The sequence below is a fragment of the Gracilinanus agilis genome, chromosome 2 (genome assembly GCF_016433145.1).
Source record: "Gracilinanus agilis isolate LMUSP501 chromosome 2, AgileGrace, whole genome shotgun sequence".
In the NCBI taxonomy this organism is placed as follows: Eukaryota; Metazoa; Chordata; class Mammalia; order Didelphimorphia; family Didelphidae; genus Gracilinanus; species Gracilinanus agilis.
Window position 1 is genome coordinate 368,029,790 of NC_058131.1, and position 26,040 is coordinate 368,055,829.

Sequence of the window (26,040 nt, forward strand, 5' to 3'; positions counted from 1 at the left end):
CCAATGACTTATTAATGTATTAGCATTCAAAAACAGTTTTTTATTTATCATTTAAAAAGTTATGTCATTTTCAATTTTATTCACTTCTTTAATTTTCAAGAACCACTTTGGGGGAAATTTTTAATTTGTTGGTTTTCTAGTTGCTTAATTTTCCCACTTGATCCTTTATGTTTCTCTTTTGTTAATAAATGTTTTCAGAGATATCATTTTTCTGAGAATTTTGCTAGCCATATTGCATACATTCTGATATATTTTCTCATAATCATTTTCTTTAAGATTTTTTTGTTTCTTTGGTTTATTTCTTAATCCATTCATTTCATAGAATATCATTACATACTCTCAATTTCAGTCTTGATCATGTTCATTTTTCCTTTATTCATTATTATTTTCATTATAATAGTCTATAAAAGATGTCTTAAGTTTTTTCACATCTTTAAATTTATGTATAACTCATTTATACCCTGGTATGTTTCCAGTTTTTGTGCTGATAACATATGATGATGAAAAATATGTGTATTCTTTAATATTCCCATTCAAAAAATTATCACATTCCTTTTCATCTAATTTTATAAAACTTTTTTCAACTCTGTATCTTTCTTCTTATTTATCTTTTGATTAGATTCCTCTCTGCTCCCTTCTCTTTCCCTTTCCAATTTCAGGTTAGAAGGCAATATAAAATCATCCCTGACACAACTTCCTATCATCCACTTTCTTAGTTTGATTAGCATTCGTGTGTAGCATCACTTTCTAAGAAATGTTCCTTTTATTTATTTCCTTATTTATTCTTTCCCTTTCTATGATACTTTAGAATCTAATCTTCTTTCTTGGAGAGGAAATTATTATTTAAATAAAACTGGCTGGAAGGTCAACAAAAGATTTGGTCCCACTCAAAGTCAGCACAACTATCAGAACAAGTATGAGCCTCTCAAGTTCCTCCATATTTTTCTCTTTAAGGATTGTTTTCTGTGATGCCTCATTGCCAGAAAAGTTACCTCAAGAAGGAAGTAATGTTTTCTAATAGAAGGAAACTTGCATTCAGAGACAATGGGCCTTGACCAATTGGGTACCCTTTTGTTCAACTCCATCTACTGTAAGGCAAGAAATACATCTCTCCGAGTTTAGGTATTGATATCTCCTAACCTTTAGGGACAGATACCCTTGGGGGTAATTATTTTTCTTCCTTTGGGATGTGAATTAGTCACTAGGCCTCAGTTTCTTCATATAGCAAATGAGAGTATTGGACTAGGTGATTTCTGAAATCTATTCCAACTTTAAATTTATGATCCTACTTATAATTGTTTATATTTTAAGGTAAAGAGCACTCTAAGGGCTGCTTACTAAATACTTGATGATTGATTGAGAGATTATTACAACTGCATCTCAGCCACAGTCCAGACCAGTGGGTTAATGAGGGGCAAACCTGGTGTGGGCACATTGGACTCCTTAGTCTTGACCGTCAGGTCTTTTGTTGGCTTCAGTCTAGAAAGGTATGAATTTACTTCAAATCATGACTTAATGGGAATTCTTTCTTTCACATAATACTTCCCAGGGGATGGGAAGGTGGGATTTGTGACTCACAGAATTCATGATTTTCACTAACCAGATGCTCCAGTTCTCCAGTGATTTTGTTGGCCAGTTCAATCCCTGGACTACAACCAGAAGGAGTGATATTTCTATCATATGATTTTTTCCTTCCTGTCTGGGTTCCAGGGCCTGTAACAAACATATGGTGCCCTGTCTGTCTCTCATGGGATTCTGTTCACAGCCCAGCTGAGACAACAGCTTAATTTTACTTCACAAATCCATTCAATAGTATAAATCAGGGCCATACAAGAAACTATGAAACATAAACAAAAACTGGTGATGAAGGAAGGCAAGGGAGGCTTATGGGGGTGGGCAGCTCCAATTAGCAGACAGCACGAGAAGATTAGATCTTAAGAATTCAGGAAGCTAATAAATGGGACCAAGGCAAGTAATCCACATCAAACTCCTCATGAAATGAACACATTATATGACAGGATAGCCTTATCTTCCAGTGTTCTGCCCCTTTCAGATATATCACTGAATCCCAGATCTATTTTGCTAATTCGTGTGCACATCTAGTTCTTTACCACATGGATCCAATTTATCTAACTTTGTTATTTGACACTCCCCTTCAGACACTCAGAGTCCAACAAAGGTGGGCCCTTTTTCAGTCTTCACATATGATATTCTATCACAAGCCTTTGCATAGACTGATGGGTAAAATGCTCTTCTTCACATACATCTCCAACCTTTTGGAATCCTTACTTTTCTTTAATGTTCAACTGAAATGCCACCTCCTATAGGAGGTTCTTCCTGTATCCCCAAGTTGCTAGTCACTCTTCAAAATATTATTTGATATTGTTTTGGCATATACTATATTTATGTGTGTGTATATAGACACTCATATGCATATATGTATATATGTACATGCACACACAACACAATGTATACAACAGAAGGCAAAGACTTTTCTCTAGCACCTTGTTCAGTGATTGGCAAGCATTTGGCACCCTATGTAACTGTAGACTGATTGATTTATTAAAAAGGTGCTCATTATTCAACTGATTGGTCATAAATATTATTAATATAAATATGAATTGTGATTCCAAGATCAACTCATTTTATTCCCTAAACCAATGGTTTCTATTTTTTGGTCTTGTGCTTCATCAGTAAATTCTTCTGAAATATTTTCCCAATATGTATTTATTTACTCAAAAATATAGACCTATAATGCTATCTAACAATTATATATATATCACAAAACATATATAAAATATATTTTTTAATAATGAGAAAAAAGAAAATGTTTGATCCCAAAGGAAGCCAACATAGTTTATGGAGCAGGGGAATAACAACATCTGACTTTTGCTTTGGGAGAACCTTGTTGGCATCCTTTCAGAAGATGGGTTGTTGTAGGGGGAGATTTAAGGCAGGGAGACCAATTAGGAGAGCAGGTGAGAGGTAATGGAAACCTAAACTAGGATGGTGGCTGTGTAAATGGAAATAAGGGGATTGATGCTAGAGATGTCATGGAAATACACCAAGATTTGGCAACTAATAGAATGTGTGACATAACAGAATGAAGAAAAGAAGTTGACAATCAAGTTGTTAACTTGGGTGACTGGAATAATGGCAGTACCCTTGATAGTAAAATGTAGTTTTAGAACAAGGCTGAGTTTGAGGGGAAAACCTAAACTGCTGCAACCCCATCTATATCTACTTATGCCTTGTGACATTCTTTTAAATTCAAAATGAAAAGGAGGAAAGTGGGGTTCTTATTCACTAGTCACTACTCTGGAGAACAAAGCCAATCTACCACTGGGTCCCTCTCATATCCACCAGGGGACAGGAAGTATGATTACTGGGAGAGGTAAATTTTCCAAATGGTACCCAATGTGGAAACAAGGAGGAGTCCATACCCAACTCAAAAGGAAGAAGGAGGAAAATTAGGAGTTAGCAGAATAAAAGGATTAAGTAAGGACAGTTAGGGAAATGAAAAGTCCCAGGATTGTGTTTCACCTAAGTCCCAGGAATGATATCTAGAAGAGTAAGATATGACCCACTTTCCAATCTTGACTGATTGGTGACATACCCTTTGAGGTCAGTCAGTTTATGGTCCTCAGGCAGCCTTGACTCCCATTTTGGATATCATTGCTCTAAACTACCAGTACTTCTAAATTCCTAACATAATCTCCATTCCCTCACTCCAACACTCTGAGAGGCAGCAAAGTATATCAAACAGAAAATTGGACTTGAAGTCAGGAGACCTGTATCTGGATTCTAACTCTGGGAATTTACTACTTGTGTGAATATTAGAGAGGTTATTTCACTTCTGTGAGCCTCAGTATCTGCACCTGAGGCTAAAAATAATGGCATTACCTACTTCATAGTTTTGTTGTGAGAAAAGTACATTGTAATCATCAAAGTACTACTATAGAAGTAGTAACTAGTATTCTTTTCAAGAAAGTTTGGTGTAGTAGTAAGCACATGGGACAGGAGTCCTGGATTCTAATCACCTCTCTTATTAACTAGTTGTCTGCCCTTGAAAAAGTCAGTTCTCTACTCTGGGCTTATATTCTCCATCTGTGAAATGATGTGATTTAGATGAAATGACACCTAAGATTTCTTCCTGCTCTGACACTAAATGTTCAATGTCTCTGCTTGTAGAATAACTCAAAGCCAAGTGAAAGATGTTTCATGTTGTAGAGCCAACAAACAGGATAGGGGACACTGCTGAATCTGAGCTCTAAGAACACACTTTAAATTATTGACTTAAAATTAGATCCATCCAGACCTACTTACAAAAAACCAAAATGTGCTGGGGGAGGGGGTTAAAGATAATGCTATTAAGATTCAGTGCAATTCTAGTTCTTTGATATAACAATATTTTGCAGTACTGGTTATGGTAAGCATAGTATTTTTCTCTTTTCCAACCCCCTAGTTGATGTCCTTAGAGTCTATGTGTATGCTGCTTACATAATAATAATAACGGTAGGGCAGGAAGTCAAATTGTGTTAATTCCAGAGTTTTTTAGTGCCAGAGCTCATGATCATTCCCTTTCTGTAGAATGCACAAGCTATGTAGTAAGCCATATGTGAAAATATATCATCATCATATTATCATCATCGATAAGGAGTGATTTAATTTCTGCCTATATATAATAAAGGTTTGCTCAAGAGGCAGCAGATGGCAAGAGGGTATTTTGTGTGTTTGTGTTCCTTATATGTATTCATGTTTTGTGTGTATATTATTCATGTATGTGTCTGTTTTGTGTGTATGTGTATTGTAAGTATTAATTTGTCTTTCTCTTTATAACATCTTTTCTTTAGATTTTACCTGTATTATGTCATTTTTGCTTAAATTCTCTTTAGTTATTCTCTTCTAAATAAATGTTTTATTAATGTATACACTTTTAGATCACTCTTACTTCCCAATGACAAGACCTACCTTCCCATACAATACAACCTTTTCTTATAATAGTCAGTAATAATTTATTAAGCACCTACCTTGTATGCCTAAGTGCTAATTCTGAATAAACAAGCATAGTTAAGTAAAACAAACCAAAATATTAGTCATGTTTCATAATGCATGCCTCATTCTGTACCTATAATCTCCTATCTTTCAACCGTGAAGAAAGAGGTATGTTTCATTATAAGTCTTCTCACTCAAAATTAGTTACTATGTTGATAAAAATTATGGCTTCTCTCAAAATTATTTTCCTTTATCCTATTTTCATCATTGTCTACATTTATTATCCATTTGGCAACAAAGCACCAATATAGAGGGAGCAGTGATTAGGAATGAAATAGTCAAACTAGTACACTATCTTTCCAAATTAAGACTTTTTTAAGATGGTTCTATTACATCAAGCTAGTGAGATAATTGGGAAATTAGATCATTAAAGGAACTGGCTTATTAAAACTATCTTCAGTGGTTCCTTATCATCAATACGATAAAACTCAAATTCTTTAGGATGGCATTCAAGGCCCTTTACAATATGGTTCTAACTCACTTTTCCAAACTTCTTTCTCATTACTCTCCTTCATAAACCTCTAATTCTAGTAAAAATAAGTTTCTCAGTCTTTCTTGAATACCCCTTATACTTTATTATTCTATACCTTTGCCTGGAATTCTTTTTCCTTTGCCTTGAATTCTCTTTCTACATACATTTACTACTGAAACCCTGCCCTCCTTCAAGACAGCTCAAGTATTCTTCTACAAAACCTCTCCTGAAAGATAGTGTGACATAATGTAAAGAGGATTGATCTCATACTCAGAAAACCTGAGTTCACATGCTGGCCCTGACCTTTATTAGCTGTGTGACTGACCAACTTCCTTCATTCCCTGTTCTTCAGTTTCCTCATCTTTAAAATCAGTGGAGTAATATTTGCAATCCAAACCCTGTCTCAGAAGATTATTATAAAAATGTGTCAGGAAATATAAAAAAATTACACAAAGGTGATCTGATATTATCCTCGAAGCAGATGTAATCTCCTCTCTGAATCCCCAGAGTTATTTCTGTGCCTATGTGATCTCCATAGCTTGAATGTGAATTCCTTGATGGCAAGTACTTTGCCTAATTGTCCTTTGCCTCCCCCCAGCACCTTGGACAGGGTCTTACACATTAATAAGAGCTTAATGACTATCTGATGAATTGCTATTGAATGTGGACTGCACCTTGAGCTTTTTATCAGAGGGCTCTACATGGAGTAGTGTCAAAGAGCAGTTATTTCCAATCTTTTTTCCCTCTGTTAACAGGAAATGAAGTCAGAGACTTTTGCATGAATGGTTTTGCAGTCCTGATTACCTCCAATGGTTCAGACCTTTTCTGAAGTCTTCAGCATTGCTGGGCGCTGAAGCAGCAGGGGACCAGGCTTGTTTCAACTTTTTTCTCTTAACAAACTGCTATGAATTGCTATAGCAGGCACAATGCCATCTGCATTTACCTTTTTTTAATCACACAATAGAACACTCTGTGCAAAATTGGGGGTAATTAAAAGCAAAATATATCACCCAGAGGCTTATTTTTACCACCAAAAATAAAAGCTGGGCCCCATTTTGAGCCAAAATGACTTGATCCTTTCAAAAACTTCCTGCAAAATAAATACCCTGTTTGTTTTAGGGATGCTGCCCAGGCAGGCTGCTTTTGCATAGCCACCATGGGACTACTGTCTAGAACTGAACTGTCTTCATGATGAGAAGCAGGAAGTACAGATAGAGAACTTCAAAATTAGTGAACTAGATGTTAACTAAATTTTTATCATTCGCTTTCTATCCATATATCAGGAGAAGGGATTGTAGTGGAATAAGTAGTATGTGCTGAGATATCTTTAATAGCATTTTCAAAGAAGTCTAAGAAATTTTCTTTATGTTGTATCCATCCTCTGAGTCTCAATTTTCTCATCTGCAGAATGGAGTCAATAATATATCTATAATCTACTTCATGGTAGAATCACTTTATAAATCTTTAAATGCTATAGAAATATGAACTGATGGTTTTGTTTTTAGTGGGGAAAGGGGAGAAGGTGAAAAAAAGAAAGGATACCCATGTGCATGAGGAATACAGAGTCTGAAAAAGAACACTTGGAATATTAAATGAAATCATGGAATATTAAAACTTAGAAAAGACCTGAAAATGAGACTTCCCTCATTTTAATATAGCTGAAGAAACTGAATCCCAGATAAATAAATTGTCTTACTCAAGGTTGCACAGCCAAAAACAGAGATGAGACTGGAATCCAGCTCTCCTAAAAACCATCCCAGTGTTCTTCCTGCTGTGCCAATGTTGACTGATCAACAATGGCTTGATATCATTCTGTCAATCAATTAGTATTTTTAAGGGCCCACTCTGGGTCAGGTACTGAACTGAGTGCTGAGGTACCAAGAAATGCAAAAAACAGTCCTTGCTCTCAATAAGTTCACAGTGTGTGTCAAACCCTTAAGGTACCCCAGGTTTACCTGACAGGTGAGATTGATGGGGAAGGGGAAGAAAGAAAGGCACCAGTGATTTGAGAACTCATGGGAAAAGTACTTGGGGTTTGTCTATCAACATCAAAAATTCACTGTGCAAGCAGGCAATCTCCAGAAAAATTAGCAATGGTTATTTCCAGCAAATGATAATTACAATGCACAGTGGGAAACAAGGGAACACCAATCCTGGTGCCGTAACTCATGTAACTGTAATGCCTAACACTCTTTTATAACAATGTTTTCACTCTTAAAGATGCAATGAAAATGTCACAATTCATCCTACAGAATATCAGCATAAAGCAGCTATCTACCACAAGACATAATCAAGTCCTCCTGAGTTTTTTGGAACTTTGTTTGTCATAAATACCAATTATGTAGTATTCCTGAATAATGAGAAATAACCAATAAAATCACATCTGGAAAATTAAAAGTGATCTTGGAATGTGGGTTTCTCCTCCCCTTCTGATTTCAATTCAAAATTAAATTGAGACATCCAATGCTGGAAGTGACCCCCAACTCTACAATAATTAACTTGCCACCATTATTTCCTTTTACATAGTGAAGATATTTCTATTCCAAGAATTGCTTTTAAGGATTTTTCCCCTTTCATAGATGAAATTTTATCTTATTGGAGGGTGAACTCTAGTTTAAATATTTTCTGTTTCCTGCATAGGAGAACTAGTCCTCACCCTACTCTTACTCCAGTTGGAATGTTCACAATGCTTCAGCATGATCATCTTTCCATTAAGCTATATCAAAACCATTGGTAGCATATCATAAGACCAAGGACCTCTATAATGTTTCTGAGTTGAGAATATAAAGAAAGTGACTATCTGTGTCACTTTAATCAAGTCACTTAAACTTTCTAGGCCTCAGTTTCTTCATTTGTAAAATGAAGAGAAAAGATACAGCAACCCCTAAATTTCATTCTATGTAAATCATCAAGTTTTAAGGACCTGCTGAATTCTTGTCAGATGTTATAAGTGCTGGGAAACAAATATAGAAATGTAAAAAAAGTTCTTTTCTTCAAGGAGCTGACTCCTTTCCTTTATTGAAAAAAAGTAGAATAATTCCCAGATCAAAGAGCTGTGGCAAATATCAAGGCAAAATCACCTAAATGACTTTCTTTCTCAGTCACTGCCCCACATCTATCTCAATTGCAAAATAGTTTCCATGCTCTAGAGAAACCAGGAGAATGGCATACACATAGAATCACTGGTTGTAGAACTGGAAGGGACTTTATAAATTACTACACTCAACCCATTCATTTTATAGGTGAGAAAACTGAGGCCCAGAAAAATTAGAAGTTATATAGGTAGTAGTCAATATAGCCCATGTCTCTTGACTATAAATACAAAGCTCTTGCCATTCTACTAGAGTGAAAATGCAAACGTTTACTGCTCAACTTGGGCTCAATAGGACAGCCAGACCACAGATCTCCTTGTCAAATTGCTATGGTAAAAAGAATAGGCACTCAAACCAAGAAACTTCACTTTTCCCCAAAGAGCCAAAGTCTCAAACCACACAATCCATAGTGACTACATCAACAAAGGTATAGAATACTGAGGTGCAGAGATCAGGATTGATGAACTGCATGGGCATAGCAAAAGTTGTAGCAATGGCCGGCACAAGGCTCTCTGTTATTAAAGAGGAATTAAAAGTGACAACACTATACTTTGAAAGGAGAATACAATCAGCAGATGTATTCCTCAGAATTTTCTTCTTTCCCCCTCCATCCCAATATCATTAAACTTTGAGTGCCCAAAGGAACAAATGGTTCACAGTAGCCTTTTACTTAATAACTTTTGGTGTGGCTGAAGGGTAGGGACAGATTGCAATGTACTGATTCCATAGACAGTTTGAAAAAAAATATTGGAAGGATATGATGTAGAGAGTCTATAATTTGTTAACTGACCAAATGAATTGATGGCCATTTTTTACACCAAGGAAAAGTAAAAGATAAGATGTTCATAAAAGTTATCTCTAAAGTATGTTGAGATAATATGGAATAATAGGGTACATTTTAAAGAGATATGGGTATATGTACAGGGTCAGACAGACACTGAACATATTCCTGCTATGGGGAAACAGGTGTGCCAATTATGTGATATACTACCACAGTATGTTATACTTATAAAAAGAATAAGGTTTTAGAAGTCTTTCAAAGACCTCTGAACTCTACTTATCCAGATGTCTCTGAGTGAGTAAATGAGTGGCAATATTGGACATCTTTTTGTGTGTGTCATGAGCTGTGCCTAAAAATCTAATGTTTGGATGGTTAGTGATGCTAAAATTTGGAGTGGGGAGCTATTGTCTAAAAAGGGATAGATCCCCACTAAAGAAACTTAAACCTGAGGTCATCAGATGTTGGCTTAAAGAAAATTGGATGAAGTTTGAAATATCAGAGATGGAATTTGCATATGTGGAGAGAAGTATAGAAGAGCCAGGGTAATGAAATATCAAAGAATCAGGTATACCCTCCTCAGAGGAAAACGTGTTTCTTAGTAAAAATTTTGCTATATGGTTATTCTGAGAGGTGGGCTACCAATTCAACCCTAAATAAAGGTCAAGTCTATAGATCTTTGGAGGAACTTTGTGAGAATGAGCAAATCACATTTTCTGAAAAACATCCAATTTACCTAGCCCTTACATATATCATACTTTATGAACCCTTAATGTGGGCACTAGCTACACTATGAAACCTAAGCATATATGCTTAATGACCCTATTCTGGAAAGCTCAGTCTCAATCCAATGCTTCCCCAACCACTTCTCAGTAAAAGCCACCTTTTGGGGGATTGTGTTTCTCTACCTTCACCAAAGAATTAGTCTAGTTCCTTTGCTCTCCCCAGAAAAGTGCTGTTTTATTTCAGGTTCTTGAACCTTCCTTGTAGACACCAAATGTATCAGGGGATCACCCATGCCCATACAGATATGTAGCTGTAGCACCTAGCACAGGTGCTGCAGCTAAATTCTGAACTGTCTTTTGGCTTATCCACATTTCTCCAAGGGCTTTCAGAACCAGGCCTCAGGCAAGATCCTGAGGCATCTAAACAGAAGGAAAATGCTACTCACAATCAGACTGTGGTCACGCTCCATGGTAATGACTGTCCGATTCACCGTACGAAGCAGTTGAACCATGATTTCTTGGATATGATGGTAAGTTGAGGCCTGTAACAGATATTGGTACCTATATTAAAAACCAGAGCTATATATCTATTAAGTTTCTTTTGAAATTTAAATTTTAATGATATCTTTTATTTTTTACATCATAGTCATTTCTAGATATGCTACATTCACCCAACAGCCTTCCTCATATAACAACAAAAAGCAGTTAAGCAAAATTGATAAACATAGCAACCACGTCTGACAGTAGATGTAACATACTGCATCCCTAATCTCTCACCCTTACAGGAAAAAATAATAGTTCACTTTATCATCTCCTATGATACCAAGGTCAATTACCATAATTACAAATTATTGGGCTTTATTTTAGTATTCTTCTTGTTCCCATTATTTTAGCCATTGTATATATTGTTTCCCTGATTCTGCTTACTTTACAATATTTTGTATGTCTTTCCAAGTTTTTTTAAATTCTTTATATTAATCATTTTTACCTTATAATAATATTCTATTATGTTCACATGCCACAATTTGTTCAGCCATTCTCCAATAAATATGAACCATTCATTCTGTCCCATGTATTTCCTCTCTTAACCAGTTTCCAATAAAATGAGCTTCTCAGTACAGTCTAAAGGATATGAACTTCTTTAAAATAACTACATTGGTGCAAATGAAAGGTACTTCTGTTTTGTCCAAAACCTGAGTAAAGTCTATAGTTATACTTTTGGTATCATTGGTAGAGAAGGCATGATTTAAGATAGGATCTCCAAAAACAATGCTGAGCTTTGGTATACTACAGCAGTTTTAATAAAAGGATACAACCAGTCTTTGTGAGAAATGGTTTTTATATGCTGTTTGTTTTTGGTAATTGTCTTTGTGAAAAGATAGAGTTTGGGAAGGGGGAATATATTGAGATTTATTGTTTTTAAAAATATATCAATTAAAATCAATCATGCTGGTTACCTGATGAATTATTCAAATTGAAGCCAAACCTAGAGGAGTCACAAGTTTATCAGATAGTAAAAATAAGAACAAAATAGGGTTAGGGTCTATATTTTGATGCCATTGATATGACAAACTCTCTGAAACAAGGCAGAGTAACACCTTCCCTGAAAACTATATAGCCTTAGAGAGTTGCTTAGAATATTATAACTAATGTGCCATGAGTCACATAGTCAGTAGATGCCAATGGCAACACTGGAACGCAGGATATCTTCATTCAAAGTTGGCCCTACCCACTATGCTATGACACTACTCTCATGGATGACAATATCCAAGGAAAAATCCACTCACTCTTTTGGAGGATTAACAATTAATGACTTCAATTAAGAGTAATCTCAATGATGTGAGCACTACTACTTCCATTAGGTAGATTACAGCTCATCCACATTTATTTATTTTGTTCAATTGTTGCCTATATCTATTTACCATAAATCATCCACAGTATATCTGCATAACCCATTGGAGGCACATCATTTGAAATTTTGTGGACAACAATGTTCCACCAGGGCTGTCATACATTGGTCAAATACTATATTATTAAATGATTGTATCTGTTGTCTGAGGACTGCACCTTTTCAAAGAGAATTTGTTCACAACATTGCAACTAGAAACAACACTAGAATAAACTAGCAACTAGAATAAACCCTCCAAGGACAAGCACTAAAGGGAAGAATCTAATTGGAACAAGTGGTTATAGTTAGATGCAGTTGTAAGGGTCCTTGACCAAACTCCACTACATTTGAACACTTTAAAAATTAAAATGATATATTTCCTTTAAAAGAACCAAAATAAGGAGAGGAAAAAAAACCCTAACAAAAAGACCATTGAAGGAAATATATACATGTATACAGAAGCTTTCACAAAACTATTAATTACGTGGAGGTTTGTTTTTATTTGTTTGTTTGTTTGTTTTAGCAGGAAACAAAATACATGCCCAACATTTGGGGAATGGATAAACAAACCGAGTTCTAGAAATACTATATAATGTGACTATATGATAAGGAAAGATAAGAACAATTTAGAGAATGTGGGAATATTTATGATACAGTGAAGCATCCTAAAGGAAACAGAACAAGAAATATGTACAATGATTATATTTACGTGAATGAGGTTGATATGGAAAGGTAACCAAACTGGCTAAATATAATGAACCAAAATTAATACCATTCTATCAGTGTTTTTTTTAAATTCTTACCTTCTGAGAATCAAGACTAAATCAACACAATGTGTATTGGTTACAAGACAGAAGAACAGTAAGAGCTAGGTATAGAAGGTTAAGTGACTTGCCCAGAGTCACATACCCAGGAAATATCTAACCCCAGATTTGAATCAGGACCTTCTGTCACTAGGCCTGGTTCTCAATTCACTGAACCACCTACCTGGCCCCTATTCAATCAAAGTTAAAGGGCATAGCTTTTCTTTTTTACTAAAAATGAATAAAACTACTGGATGAGAATGCTCTTTGCTGGGTAAGTAATGTGAGTGCTTATTGAGGATGGTCTGTTGGATTCAATTGTTTTTTTAAAATTAACATAATAAATAAGTAGGTAAAAATGAAGCCACAGCATGATGATTAATTAATATGGGCTAAAATTAAGTGAAGAAAAATGTCTAGGAGGAAAGAAAAAAAGACAACAATAACCACTATTTAAGAACAGAGGGTATATAATACAAGAATGTCCAGAGTGCTTTTAGACTGGCAAAAATATATAGCAGAAGTTCGAAAATCTGTAAGAGTGGAACTAGGACTACTGAAGAACAATTCATGAAGAATTTAAGAATTGATACCATAGAAAAGGTGGTGGAAAATATCAATGAAGCAGTAGACATTTATAAAAACAGACACTTAGGTATGAAAGAAATAAAGGTGAAAGAAAGATGGAAAATGACAAATTATTTTAAAATGACAAACTTCAAATCTTTGAATTTTTATAAACCAGTGAAGTAGGACTAAAGGAGAGAGCTTGAATAAATAATCTGAGAATTTATAGTGTTCAAAATAATTTTTAAAGCAAACAGTATGACTGCCATATCTCAAGGTAGCATATGAGAAAATTATACTAGAGTTACTAGTATAAACCAGAGAAGGTTCAAAACAGAAGAATTCATAGGATGCCCACTCCATGTTTAATGCAAACAGAAATGGAGTAACCCCAAATCAGAAATTTGGTGTCAAGGAAAGACTCTTATGAGCAGACAAAAGAAAGAAATTTACTTACCAGCACTAATTCAAATTGTTCAAGACAAGAATAGGAAAAAGAAAGCATACTTGGAGTGTGATATAGAAAATGACCATATGCATTTAAAGTTAAGTACTGGAATGAAACCTATCATGTTTTGGTTAATTTTGGATGAAATAGTAACAAGAAAAATGATCAAGGACTATTACTTTGCTATTTAAAGTACCATAGTAATTAAACAATATCAATACTAAACACAATTATTTGATGACATTACAGCCAAGATCTTCAAGGAAGTGAACCTTTTTTTAAAGCTTAAATACTAAGACAGGAAATCCAATATTACTTTAAGATTATGTAAGAACTTGACAAGTCCTATAGAAAAAAAATGTTTAAAGATGAAATTACAAAATTTAACAGAATGCTAAGAAAATGATTTGATAAAACCAGAAAAACTTATAAAAGGGAATTCTAAGGGGGCAGCTGGGTAGCTCAGTGGAGTGAGAGTCAAGCCTAGGCCTCAGCCACTTCCCAGCTGTGTGACCCTGGGCAAGTCACTTGACCCCCATTGCCCACCCTTACCCATCTTCCACCTATGAGACAATACACCGAAGTACAAGGGTTTAAAAAAAAAAAAAAGAAAAAAAAAAGGGAATTCTAAGAAATATATAAATTTCTCAGATCCCCATGTTACTAACACAAAAAACTTATTACATACTATGGTGTGGTATGAAAAACTTATAAACAAAAGCAGGAGAGTAGACATCTTAAACACATTCCTTATAAACCAAAATGCAATAAAAATTCCAAACAATAGAAATATGAACAAAAAATTGTTCAAATGTAAATCGAGACAACAATATCCTAAAAAAGTGACTGGATCCAAGACCAAATTATAGGAACAATGCCAAGTTATATTAGAGAGAATGATCATAAGGAGAGAGTATACCAAAATACATGAGATACAACTAACGCAATTCTTAGAAGAAAATATATTCCCTCAATACTGAGAGACAGAGAGACAGAGAGACAGAGAGAGGATGAACTGATAATACAAGAAAACTATTGAATTAGTAACCTTAAAATGAATGTAAAGAATGTTAAAAATTAAAAGCATGATAAATCACATAGAAAATAAAAGTATTAAACTAATAAAAAAAGATCTAGTTCTTTAAAATGACTTTTAAGTGATGAACTATTAGCTATTTTGACTTTTAAAGAACAGGAAAAAAAACAAAATTTTTAAAAGAAATGGGAAAATTCACAATAAATAGAAACAAAAATGTCAAATTATTTTAAAAATATTATACTTAATCATAAAGTTAAAAAAGCAAAATATAGATTAAATAGATCATAGCAAAAGAAAATTAATAAAACAGTAAATATATGACCAAATCTCAGAAGCAGAAGTTAGGAAAGCCATGAATGAAATCTAAAGGAAAAAAAAAACTTCAAAATCAAGATAGATTTTCAAATCAATTCCTTCAAACATTAAAAAACAAATAGTTTTATTCTGTATAAACTATTTCAAATTGAGAAAAAAGACATTATCAAACTCTTTTCATAAGAAAGACATGAACCTCCTTCTTGGAGCAAGAAGTGTTAAGGCAGAGAAAAAGAACAATAAATTAGTATCACTAATAAACAATTAGGCAAAAATATTAGATAAAACACTGGCAAAGATATCATAACCACATATTCAAAAATGTGTTGGGTTTATGTTGAGAATAAATGAATGGCTCCAGATGTGAAATATAATTAGCATATTAAATCTTATTAATTAAAAATGGCACGATTATGTCAATAGATACAGGAAAAGCCTTCAATAAAATACATCTTTCATTACATTAAACAAACTAAAAAGCATAGAAATGAAAGGACATTTTCTTAAGAAGTTCAAAAGCATTTTTCTAAAAATCAAGGACTATCATTACTGGGGAGTAATGGAAAAATACTGGAAGCTTTCCCAATAACATCAGTAATGAAGGAGGCCAATTCTGGCAATAAGAAAAATTAAGCAAATAAGCAATGTCAAAGAAGAAGCAATGGTATCTTTATTTATTGGTAATAAAATAGCTCACTTTGAAAATCACAGTAATCAAGCAATATGAATAAAAATAAGGAATTATTTCAATAATATAGCAAGATATAAAATAAATTCACAAAAAATCTATTTTTTTATAGTTCCAACAAAAACCAGGAAGGGGAGATAGAAAAAAACCTATTTTTAAAAAACAGATGCATTAAATATCCAGAAATTAAACAATCAATACTAATTGTACTTATATAAATACAATTACAAAAATTATATGTTATTACATATAAACATGTGGCAGATAGAAGTTAAATAAGTTGCTTTATGCCAAATAGTTTCTAAATATTTGAGGCAAATACTTTAACCCATGTCTACCTGACTCCAAGTCTAATGTTCTATATACTGTACCACCTAGCTTCCTGTGAAGTGTAGTTTTTGCTAGGTTCGGGGGATAGTGCTTTCCTAGTGTCTGTGGCCAAGACTTCTTTCCACTCTAAGAATTTGGTCATTCTCCCTGAAACTGTCTATCCTCAGAATGTCTAATTTGTCCTCAGTGTGTCTGGTTTGTCCTTAGTATGTCTCTCAGCTCTGTTACAGACAATGCCATTAATCAATATGGCTAATCAGGGTACACTAACAGATGACAATGAGAACTCCAGATCTTCCAGTCTATTAATGTTTACTTGGTCAAAACTGAGGATAATGACAGAGAAGAGAAACAAAAGCTCCCTTCCTCATGCCCTAGAAATATCTTCTTAGCATTCTATAGTGAATTAGACCACCACTATTGATTTCTAACTTGCTATTTTAACATACATTTGATTATTTCAGCCAACCACAAGATAGACGCTGCATGGCAATATCTGTCTTTAGCCAATGATCAACGCCCTCTATTTTTCTGAAAGTGATTAAGGTCATGTTAATACTTAGCTTAATCTTGTTTGATTGAATGATGAAATTGAGTGTTCTGAGCTTTCTGTGATTAAATAGAATAAGGTGTATAACCTCACCCTCACAGAAATAAAGAAAAATATTGAAATGAAAGTTTGCTATTATCAGATCTGAAATTATATTCAAAGCAGTAGTCATCAAAACTATCTGGTACTAGATAAAAATAGAAAAGTTGATAATGGAATAAATATTCAAGAAACATTTAGTAAATCGAATGCCTACTATGTACCAGGCATTTGGCTAGGACTTTGAAGAAAGTACATACAACAAGTCTAGACTTTGTTAAACTCAAAAAAACACCAAGTACTGAGGAAATAATGCAGTACTAAAGAATAACTGCATGGAAAAGTGGATAGCACTTTGGCAGAAAATAGGTTTAGATAAATATCTTACAGCATAAAATAAAATAAATTCAAAACTAGTAAATGGGATAAATATAATAAGACAAAACATGAAAAGCTTTGCAGAGAATGAGAATGAGAATATATAACTCTCACAACTATTGAAAGGATTAATCACTAAGCAGCCACAATTTCAAGAATGTTGCAAAGAAAATAGTCATAACTAATTTCATGCAAATTAAAAACTTTTCCATAAATAAAATAAATGAAGCTAAAATAAGAAAAATATATGGAATAGCCAGTGTGGATTCTTTTTGTAAGAAACTTCTTTGGTAAATGGCTGAAATAAAATATCAATAGAAATGCTCTTCTTCCTCTAATCTACAATCTCTTAGGTTTCCTTTAAGTCCCACCTAAAATCCTGCTTTCTATAGGAAGCTTTCTCCAACTTCTCTTAACTCTAGTCTCTTTTCTTTATTAGGCATTTCTTATTGATCTTGTATATAGTGCAACTGCAATATTGCGATCTCGCAGTCTCACGATCTCTCTCTCTGTCTCTCTCTGTCTCTCTCTGTCTCTGTCTCTCTCTCTATCTCTCTATCTCTCTGTCTCTCTCTCTGTGTCTGTGTGTGTGTGTGTGTGTGTAATTTGTATATGCATATATAGGTATATTTATACTATATATATGCTATCTCCCTCATTAGACTGCAATCTCCTTGAGAGCAAGGGCTGTCTTTGGCCATTTTTTGGCCCAAGCACTTAGTATAATAGTCCCAGCACTTAGTACACTGTCTAGCACAAAACAGATCCCTAATAAATGTTTATTTGATTGATTAATTGACCTGGCACATATATACATAAAATATTAAGTGCCAGTCTCCAGGATCAAACTATATAAACAATCAATTAAAAAATGCAAACTATCAAAGAAACCTAACATGCAAAAAAGTAACTAATAATCAAAGAAATAGAAATGGAAAATAATATAACACCTAATATATCTAATATCTGATACACCTAATGTATCATATTTACCAAATTGGCAAAGATGGTCAAAATGTCTTAAAAGAGGTGAGCTAATTCAGTACTGATAGGTCTATGAATTAACCCAACATTTTGGGAACCAATTTAGAATTATACAATAAAGCTACAAAATTATTTGTAATACTATATCCAACAAACCTACTATTGGGTTTATTCCCCCCAAAGTTATTCATAATAACAAAAAACATGTCTGTACAAAAATATTCATATTAGCACTATTTAAAATTGGAAATAAACCATATGCTCAAAGGAATGGCTAAAACAGATTGTGGTATGTTAATATAATGATATGTTAATATGTCATGAGGGATGGTGATTGTGAAATTTTTTTAAATATGGGAAGGCTGGTGTGAAATGATGCAGAATGAAAATAAAATAGAAAAGAACAATATACAGCATTACTACAAGTGCATAAATCAAGACAACTTGAAACCACAACAAAATTCAGATGAAAAGCCATGCCCAACCCCAACGATAATTTCATCAGTGCAAGGAATTCCTGGTTTAAAAAAAAAGTCCTTCCAAAGATGCAGAAAACAATTTTTCTGCACCTTATTTAGGTTTAGACAATTGTCTGAGGGCAATAAGGGGTTAGGTGATTTGCCTATGGACCTACATATATGAGAAAAATTTCAAAAAGTGTGGACCCCTAGGAATCTCAAAGGCTTGTTCATGGGGTCTGAGAGGTCAAACTACTTTCACAATAATACAAAGACATTATTTGGCTATGAAAATATTTCCTTGCTTTTCTATCTGAGAGAAGCTGAATTTTCTTCACATATTTAAATAAAAACAACATATCATAACTGAATGAATGCAAAAACACATTAAAGAGATCTATAAAAGTTTGTAAATAATGCCACTCTTCTTATTATTTTTTCTTTTAGAAAATATACTAAATTTCCATAAAATGTCATTTATGTTCATGTATAATGATTGTTATTTTAGTGAATTATTAAATATTTTAGAAAATGAATAATTTTAATATCTAATATGGAAAATATTGACAGATATAACCCATACAAACAAAATATCTTTAGGCTGTTACATAATTCTTAAGATTGTAAAGGGATCCTGAGACCAAAGGCCATTGTAATAGAAGAAGGGCTTATGCCTAGTCTTTTTAGTATAATTCAACTCTTTTATTCATTATACTACATGATTTCTTACCAATGTTGAGACTAACTTAAAAAGCACAAACTTGTATTTTATTATGAGAAACAAAGAGCCAATGAAGGGTAAACTTAAGTGTGCTCTCAGGCCCTATCATTCTTTTCTGCTGTTTTGCCTGTCTAGGAGCAATGTAGAGAATTCAAATATCAATAAATTGGAATTTTGTACATTGTATTAAAGCAAAATTTATTCATTAAACGAAAGGAAAAAAAGCTTTAAATGTCTTTTGTCGCTCTCTATCATGCCCACATATGGGGAAAAAATCACAATTATATGGAAAGAACAGCTTCTGCATATATCAGCCAAGACATCAAAAAATACTGTCTTTCAAAGTCAATGTATATAATGAGGAAGGCGACAACATTGTGGGATGATAAGGAAGAAAACAACAATGAGAAAGTTCTTTTTAAGACTCTTCTTAAGTGTCTTTCCAAATCTACCCAGCTGCCGAAGTGCTCTCATCAAAATTCTTACATACGATTTATTATGTGTATACTTATTGTATACACACTTAATGTGTGTATTTCTTTGTTGATACTTAATATGTATACCCATGTTGTCTCCTTTGAACAATGTAAGCCTCTGGAGGGCAGGGACTGTTTCATTTTCATCTTTGTATCTCCAGTGCCTAGTACAGTACTTGACACAAGGTAAATGCTTAATAAAACTTTGTGTGTTCATTAACGATGAAAGGAACACTGTTAATGACAATGAATGAAACATTTATTGAATTAAAAGAAACTTATCCCTTCAGTGGTTCTTTGTTTCTTAAAACACAGATTTATGCATATTCTGTTTTCATGGTAAAAATATATAATTATTTTTTGATAGCTAAAATGTTTTCTTTAAATTTCCAAAGAGTATCATTGACATGACAGGGTGATGTCTTGACTTGTCTATGAATTGGATTTAAGTGAGTCAGAGTTGCACAAAATCATTAGCCTCATCCTCTCTTCCAGAGTCATTGAATAGGTCTTGGTATTAAACAATTTTCTAAATCATTTTATTCATTTTCAATAGAATCACTTTATTTCACAGATCCTTCAGAGTATCAAAGTATTCGATTAGTAAATTATGGGAATGCTCTATATAATAAGATCTCATTTTATGTGAATTCAGGTATACATGAATATCAAATAAAAAATAAAGGCATAAAATGCATAAAATAAAGAATTTTAATTACATGCTTAATCTGCGTCATTTGTAAAGTCTCACAGCAGTTCACTCAATGGCACTCATTCTAACTGAGAAGAATTATTCTGAATCATTACACTACTTTGCACCAAAATATTTCCCACATTATTCTTTGTCTCAAAGTTGTAACAAGTTATATCCATGTCAGAGAAGTGCTTTTCTTTGTTTCATTAGTGCTATTTAGTTATTAGTAATGGCCTCACTAAAATGCTTATAGCTCCGATAAGCCTAAGAAAAATCATAAAGTGTCTAGGCATATAGGTATAAGAATATTTATCAAATAATAAATTTATTCAGTAATGGAGTTCACTATCATGTGTAATTTTCAACTTACTTGAAGGTCTTGGAATATATTGGTCATATAAGACAAGGTTCTATTATACCTTGTACGCCTATTTTTTCAGCAAAGTATTGATCAGGTTTCTCATGATCCACATGTGGGCTGGATAATAGTACAGTTGTCCCTCGCTATATCACAGTTCACTTATTGGGCTTCACTGTATAGGTTTATTGTTTTAAACTATATCTAATTCTGTATCTTGGAGTTAAACTTATCGCGACATACTACTGGCTAATGGAATGAAAGGAGATCAACTACATCGCTGTGTTCTGTATCCTGGGTGTTGATTGGCTCAGTGGCTGTAGGTTAATAAGAGTGTGGAAAAGGTTTATAGGAGAGTGGGAAGGATTTACAAAGCCATATATATATATAATGAAATAAATAATATAGCACCACTACTTCCCAGATTTTCACTTGGGGGGAGAGGAGGGGATGTCTCTGGACCATAACTCCTGCAAAAGGTGAGGGATCACTGTAGTTATATGGAATCTGCCTGGTTGAATGAGGGGGCCCAAAGAGTAATCATTAGTTGGTCAGTGTTAACTTGGAAAAAGGACCAAAGTGAAGAGCCCTAATGGCCTGTCCTTGCCTTTGTGATGTGAATACTTGAGTGAAAGACTTTGATGGAAGTACAGATGGAATATTTGTCAACCTGCAAGTAACCTGAAACTAAAAGGGAACATTAACACCCTGGAAGCCAGTCAGGATACAAAATGAACATGAAAAGCTAGCATGATATCAATGAAGTCCAAACATCTCATTTTATAGATAAGGAAACTAAGGCCAAGAGAGAACAAGGTAGTTTTCTTAAAGTCACACAAAAAGTCAGGATTCAAACTGAATTCAGATCAATATTCTTTGGAATGTTCCAAATCATCTCACTAGCTACAAAGTTAAACAGATTTCATGTAAAATTATATATTTAAGTTCAAAAATCTATGTCTCAAGTATGGACTTAGAAAAGCTTGACTAGGCAACAATTCCAATGACAAAGATCTTGGGATTTTAGCAGACTGTGAACCCTTGTAAGAATCAACAGTCCCACATAACAGTCCTCTTAGACCCAAACAAAAAACAAATGCAATCTTAAGACACATCAAGAGGCATCATTTCCAGAATTAAATAGGTAAAGGTCTGCTGTACTCTGCCCTGGTCAGGATTATGACATATGCAGTTCAGGAAAGAACATTTAGAAAGAACTCACAAAGAGGGTGTCCAGGATGGTTGCAGACCTAGAGATTAAACCATATGAGGTACTAGCCTCAAGAATAAAGGATTTGGAGACAGCTATGTGGCTCAGGGGATAGAGCACCAGGCCTCGAGATGGAAGGTTCTGGGTTCAAATTTGACTTCAGACACTTCCTGGCTGTGTCATTTGTGAGGTCCCTTACTACTCTTCTGCCTTGGAACCAATAATTAGTATCAATTCAAAAGGCAGAAAGTAAGAGTTTAAAAAATAATAAAAGAAATTATGACATTCTCAACTGTCTGAAGCATTGTTACATGGAAGATTGTGAACTCCCTGAGGGCACTGATTTTTTTTGCCTTTTTTTGCATCTCCAGAGCTTTGCATTGTCCTGGTACATACCAAGCCCATAATAGATGATTGCTGGCTTGACACAGAAGAGGAATTAGACTTTTTCTACTTGGTCTCAGAGGACAGATCTAGTAAAAGGTAGAAATTGCAGAGAGTCAGGTTACACTTTGATGTGAGGAAAAACTCCTAATAAATAGCACTGCCCCATGGTGGAGTTAGTTTCCTTAGGAAGAAGCAAGTTCCCCTTCAATGGAAATCTTTAAATGGAGACTGAATGACCTCTTGTTCAAGGATTTTGGAGAAGAAACTCTTGTTCAGGTATTAAGTGGACTCTAAGGTATATTCTGACTCTAAATTCCTGTTATTCTGTGACTTGGATAGATAGATATGGCTAAAAAGAAAAAATGAATAAACCAATGGCCAGTTTCACACTGAACACCAGTGAAGTTTTAACATCTACAACTGCTCCACAAAGAATCTATTATTTTTTGAGACTGTCTTAAGATGCCAGCCTTAATTCTTGCCCTCATGAGGGTATGGAATTGGTGCAAGTAATTATCCTTAAGTAGCTCTTTAAAAGAGCTTTAAGCATAGGGAAGTGTAAAATGCAGAAGGACTTCATACTCAGTGTCCTTAGACATAAGGGAGAAGAAAGAAACATCAAAGAGTAAAGAAAGCTTCAGAAATCTTTCTCCTGGGAATGATAATCATAGATTCAAGGACTTCAGAGCAGGAAGCACTTTAGGGGGAATTAGCCCAACTTTCTTATTTTGCAGATGAAGAAACTGAGGAGTATAGGGGGTCAATTTGCCCAAGAATAAAACATTAGCTTAATAACAAAACTAGGACTTAAGTCTCCTGACTCTTAGCTTAATATTCTTTCCAGTTTGGTGCAGTACTGACCCTGAACATAAGCCACATTTTTAACTTCAGACCCTCATTTCCTGTAGTCTTAGAGACTTGTCTGGAAGCACTGAGAGATTAAATGGTTTGCCCAGAGTCACTTGGACAGTACATGTCAAATTTTGGACTGTGTATCCAAATATTCCTGACTCCAAGGCTTATCCTAAATCTACTACTTGATTTTGTCTTGTAAGTGCCCTTAATCTACTTAAAATTCAAGTCAAGTATCATCATACTCCAACATTCTCAGGTGCTCTTCAGAATTTTCTGGCAAGTATTCAAGGATGTTATCCATCCCTCCATCCCACCCCAACCTTTACACCACATTCCTTGCTGACAAAATCTAAGTCACTCATTCCTTCAAAGGCACAGGCTATATATATATATATATATATGCTTCATGCTATCTACATGAACCCACATGTAAGCATATTATTAAGTCTCTCCAGCATTTCACCGCAGCTTGGGCTTTGTTTTGCAGTAACCTAGTGCAAGAAATATTGAATCTTTATTCTTGATTCAGGAGGGCAAGGGGAAGAAAGAAGCAAGCAAGTACCACACATTTCCATTAGACTCAGAGAGTACACTTAGCCATTCTCCACATCTCCAAGATTAACACACCCAGAGCTGTCTCTCCTGCAGCAGGCTCCTTGGCTGATCCCCAACTTCCCCATACCACAACAGACTCCCTCCAGACCTCTCATCACCCAGCTCTTCCATCATTGCCCATAGCCATGAGACCAAATACACCCCTTACATGCTAATGCAAAAGCAATCTTTCATTCTCATCTCACATCTAGTTCAGATTCCTGTCTTTTATTATTTATGAACTCTCCTTTCCATACTCCTCTCACAAAGTGCATTTCAACATGACTGCATAGTTGGGATAGTGCTGGCAGATCTGTGTGAAGCCCCCTTTTTCTGAAATTGTCTCCTTGATGTTTTCCCAACAATTCTTCCACCCACCCACCCCCATTGGCTGACCTGCCCTCTTCCACATCCTGCTCCATTTGTACTTGGCGTTGATCCTAAGCAGCTTTGTCAATCATGGTTCACTGCACTTCCCAAACACAAGAGCTCCAAAAGCAGCATCACATGCCATTCAAAAAGAGAGAGAGGTAGAAGGCCACACCACACACTCCCGACCCCTGACACCTCATTCTTCAAAGACGCTATTGCATTCTAGGGTGAAAGGCTATTTCAGGATCATTGCCTTCCACTAACAGAATCAACAGTCTTTCTGCTTTCCAGAAAATAATCAGGGGAAAAAAAGGGCAGTCCAAATCCTGTAGCTCACCAGGCAATAATACTGCCTTTCATCTGTATAGTTCTTTTCATATTTATAAAATGCTTTTACATCTCCAATCTCATTTAATTCTCACAACAATCTGTGAATGACTTGGGAGGTGATGGTCACAGATGCTGCAGAAGGAATGCCTGCCCCGAGTAAGAAATGAGCCAGATGATCTCTAAAATCCCTGTCAACTAACTTGAATTCTATGATTCTTTCACAGAATGACATCTGGAACATGAAGAAATTAATTAAAAAATAAACACTGTCACTAATTATCTATGCAACTCTGGGTATTGCTGACCTCTCTTGGCCTCAGTTTCCTCAACTGTAAAATGAGGTTAGACTAAATGACCTTTAATGTCTTTTTTGTCATAATATTGATTTTACATTCATATGTATGGAGTATGGCACGGCCAATAATAGAAAAATGTTGCCCAACTTCAAGGTCAATAATGGCTAGGGCAAAGAGGCTAAATCTGTTTGGAAGCCAAGAGAGTCAGAATCTAGTTAACTAGTGCCTGGATAAAGGGACTGAATGTGAAAGCATGAGCTGGTTTGGAAGTAGAAAGAAGAATTAGGGAAGAGATAAAATGGTGGTAGCAAAGCTCTTTGGAGGAAGAGAGACACTGTCTAGAGAATGGATGAAGTACATGGATTATGGAATGACATCCTTGAACCCAAGAGTATTGGTGAATCTTTTGGACCCCAGAACTAGAGAAGCAAATCGTTGTACCCTAGAGGTACCCACTGATCTTCATTCTACCCCAAAGATCATGCTGAGAGAGCTTCATTAAGCTACCCACAAATTCTTCTCTAGAAAGTGAGTTATCATTGAAAGGCACTGACATTATATGGTTAGAACTTGATTCCACGTTTTCTAAAATAGACCTGTGATTTCATTTATAAATCAAATTCCTAATGAAGAAAACTCCTCTAACCACAAAGCCTGGAATCTGCAATGCTTAAAGAGAGCTGCTAGGAAACACACGAGGTAAAGTGTCTTGCCCAGTCACATAACCAATGCATCAAAAAGAGGGATTAAGTCTCTGACTTTAAGACCAAGTCTTTATCTACTGAGCAACACTACCTAGAAATAGTAGATAATAATATACTGACATAATCTGAAAAAAGTTAACCTAGAAGTTTCCAGCCTTCTTGCAGTGATACTCCCACCAACTATGACTTTAAGTTACATTGCTATTCAGAGAAGAAAAATGTGGCTCTCCCATAAGCCTATGTGTCAGAATCTATAGTGAAGCCTACAGAGTTACGCAGGGCTGTTCATAAAAGAAAGTACAACTCAGGGTATAGAAATTATTGTCACAACCCTCCTTGTCCCAACTGTCAATGAATTAGGTACTTAGAGCACTGCAGGACAAATATCTTCTAGCAATGACACAAACTAAGAAAAGGAAGCATGACTCTTGGGG

The 26,040-nt window shown here is 34.8% G+C and overlaps 1 protein-coding gene across 1 annotated transcript in view; it reads right to left on the reverse strand.

Moving 5' to 3' along the window:
• DOCK2 (dedicator of cytokinesis 2) overlaps positions 1-26,040 on the reverse strand; it is a 562,271-nt gene that overhangs the window by 276,439 nt on the left and 259,792 nt on the right. The window contains exon 27 of the mRNA XM_044659840.1: positions 10,569-10,664. Coding sequence (XP_044515775.1) covers positions 10,569-10,664 — 96 coding nt within the window. The remainder of the gene's footprint in view (positions 1-10,568; positions 10,665-26,040) is intronic.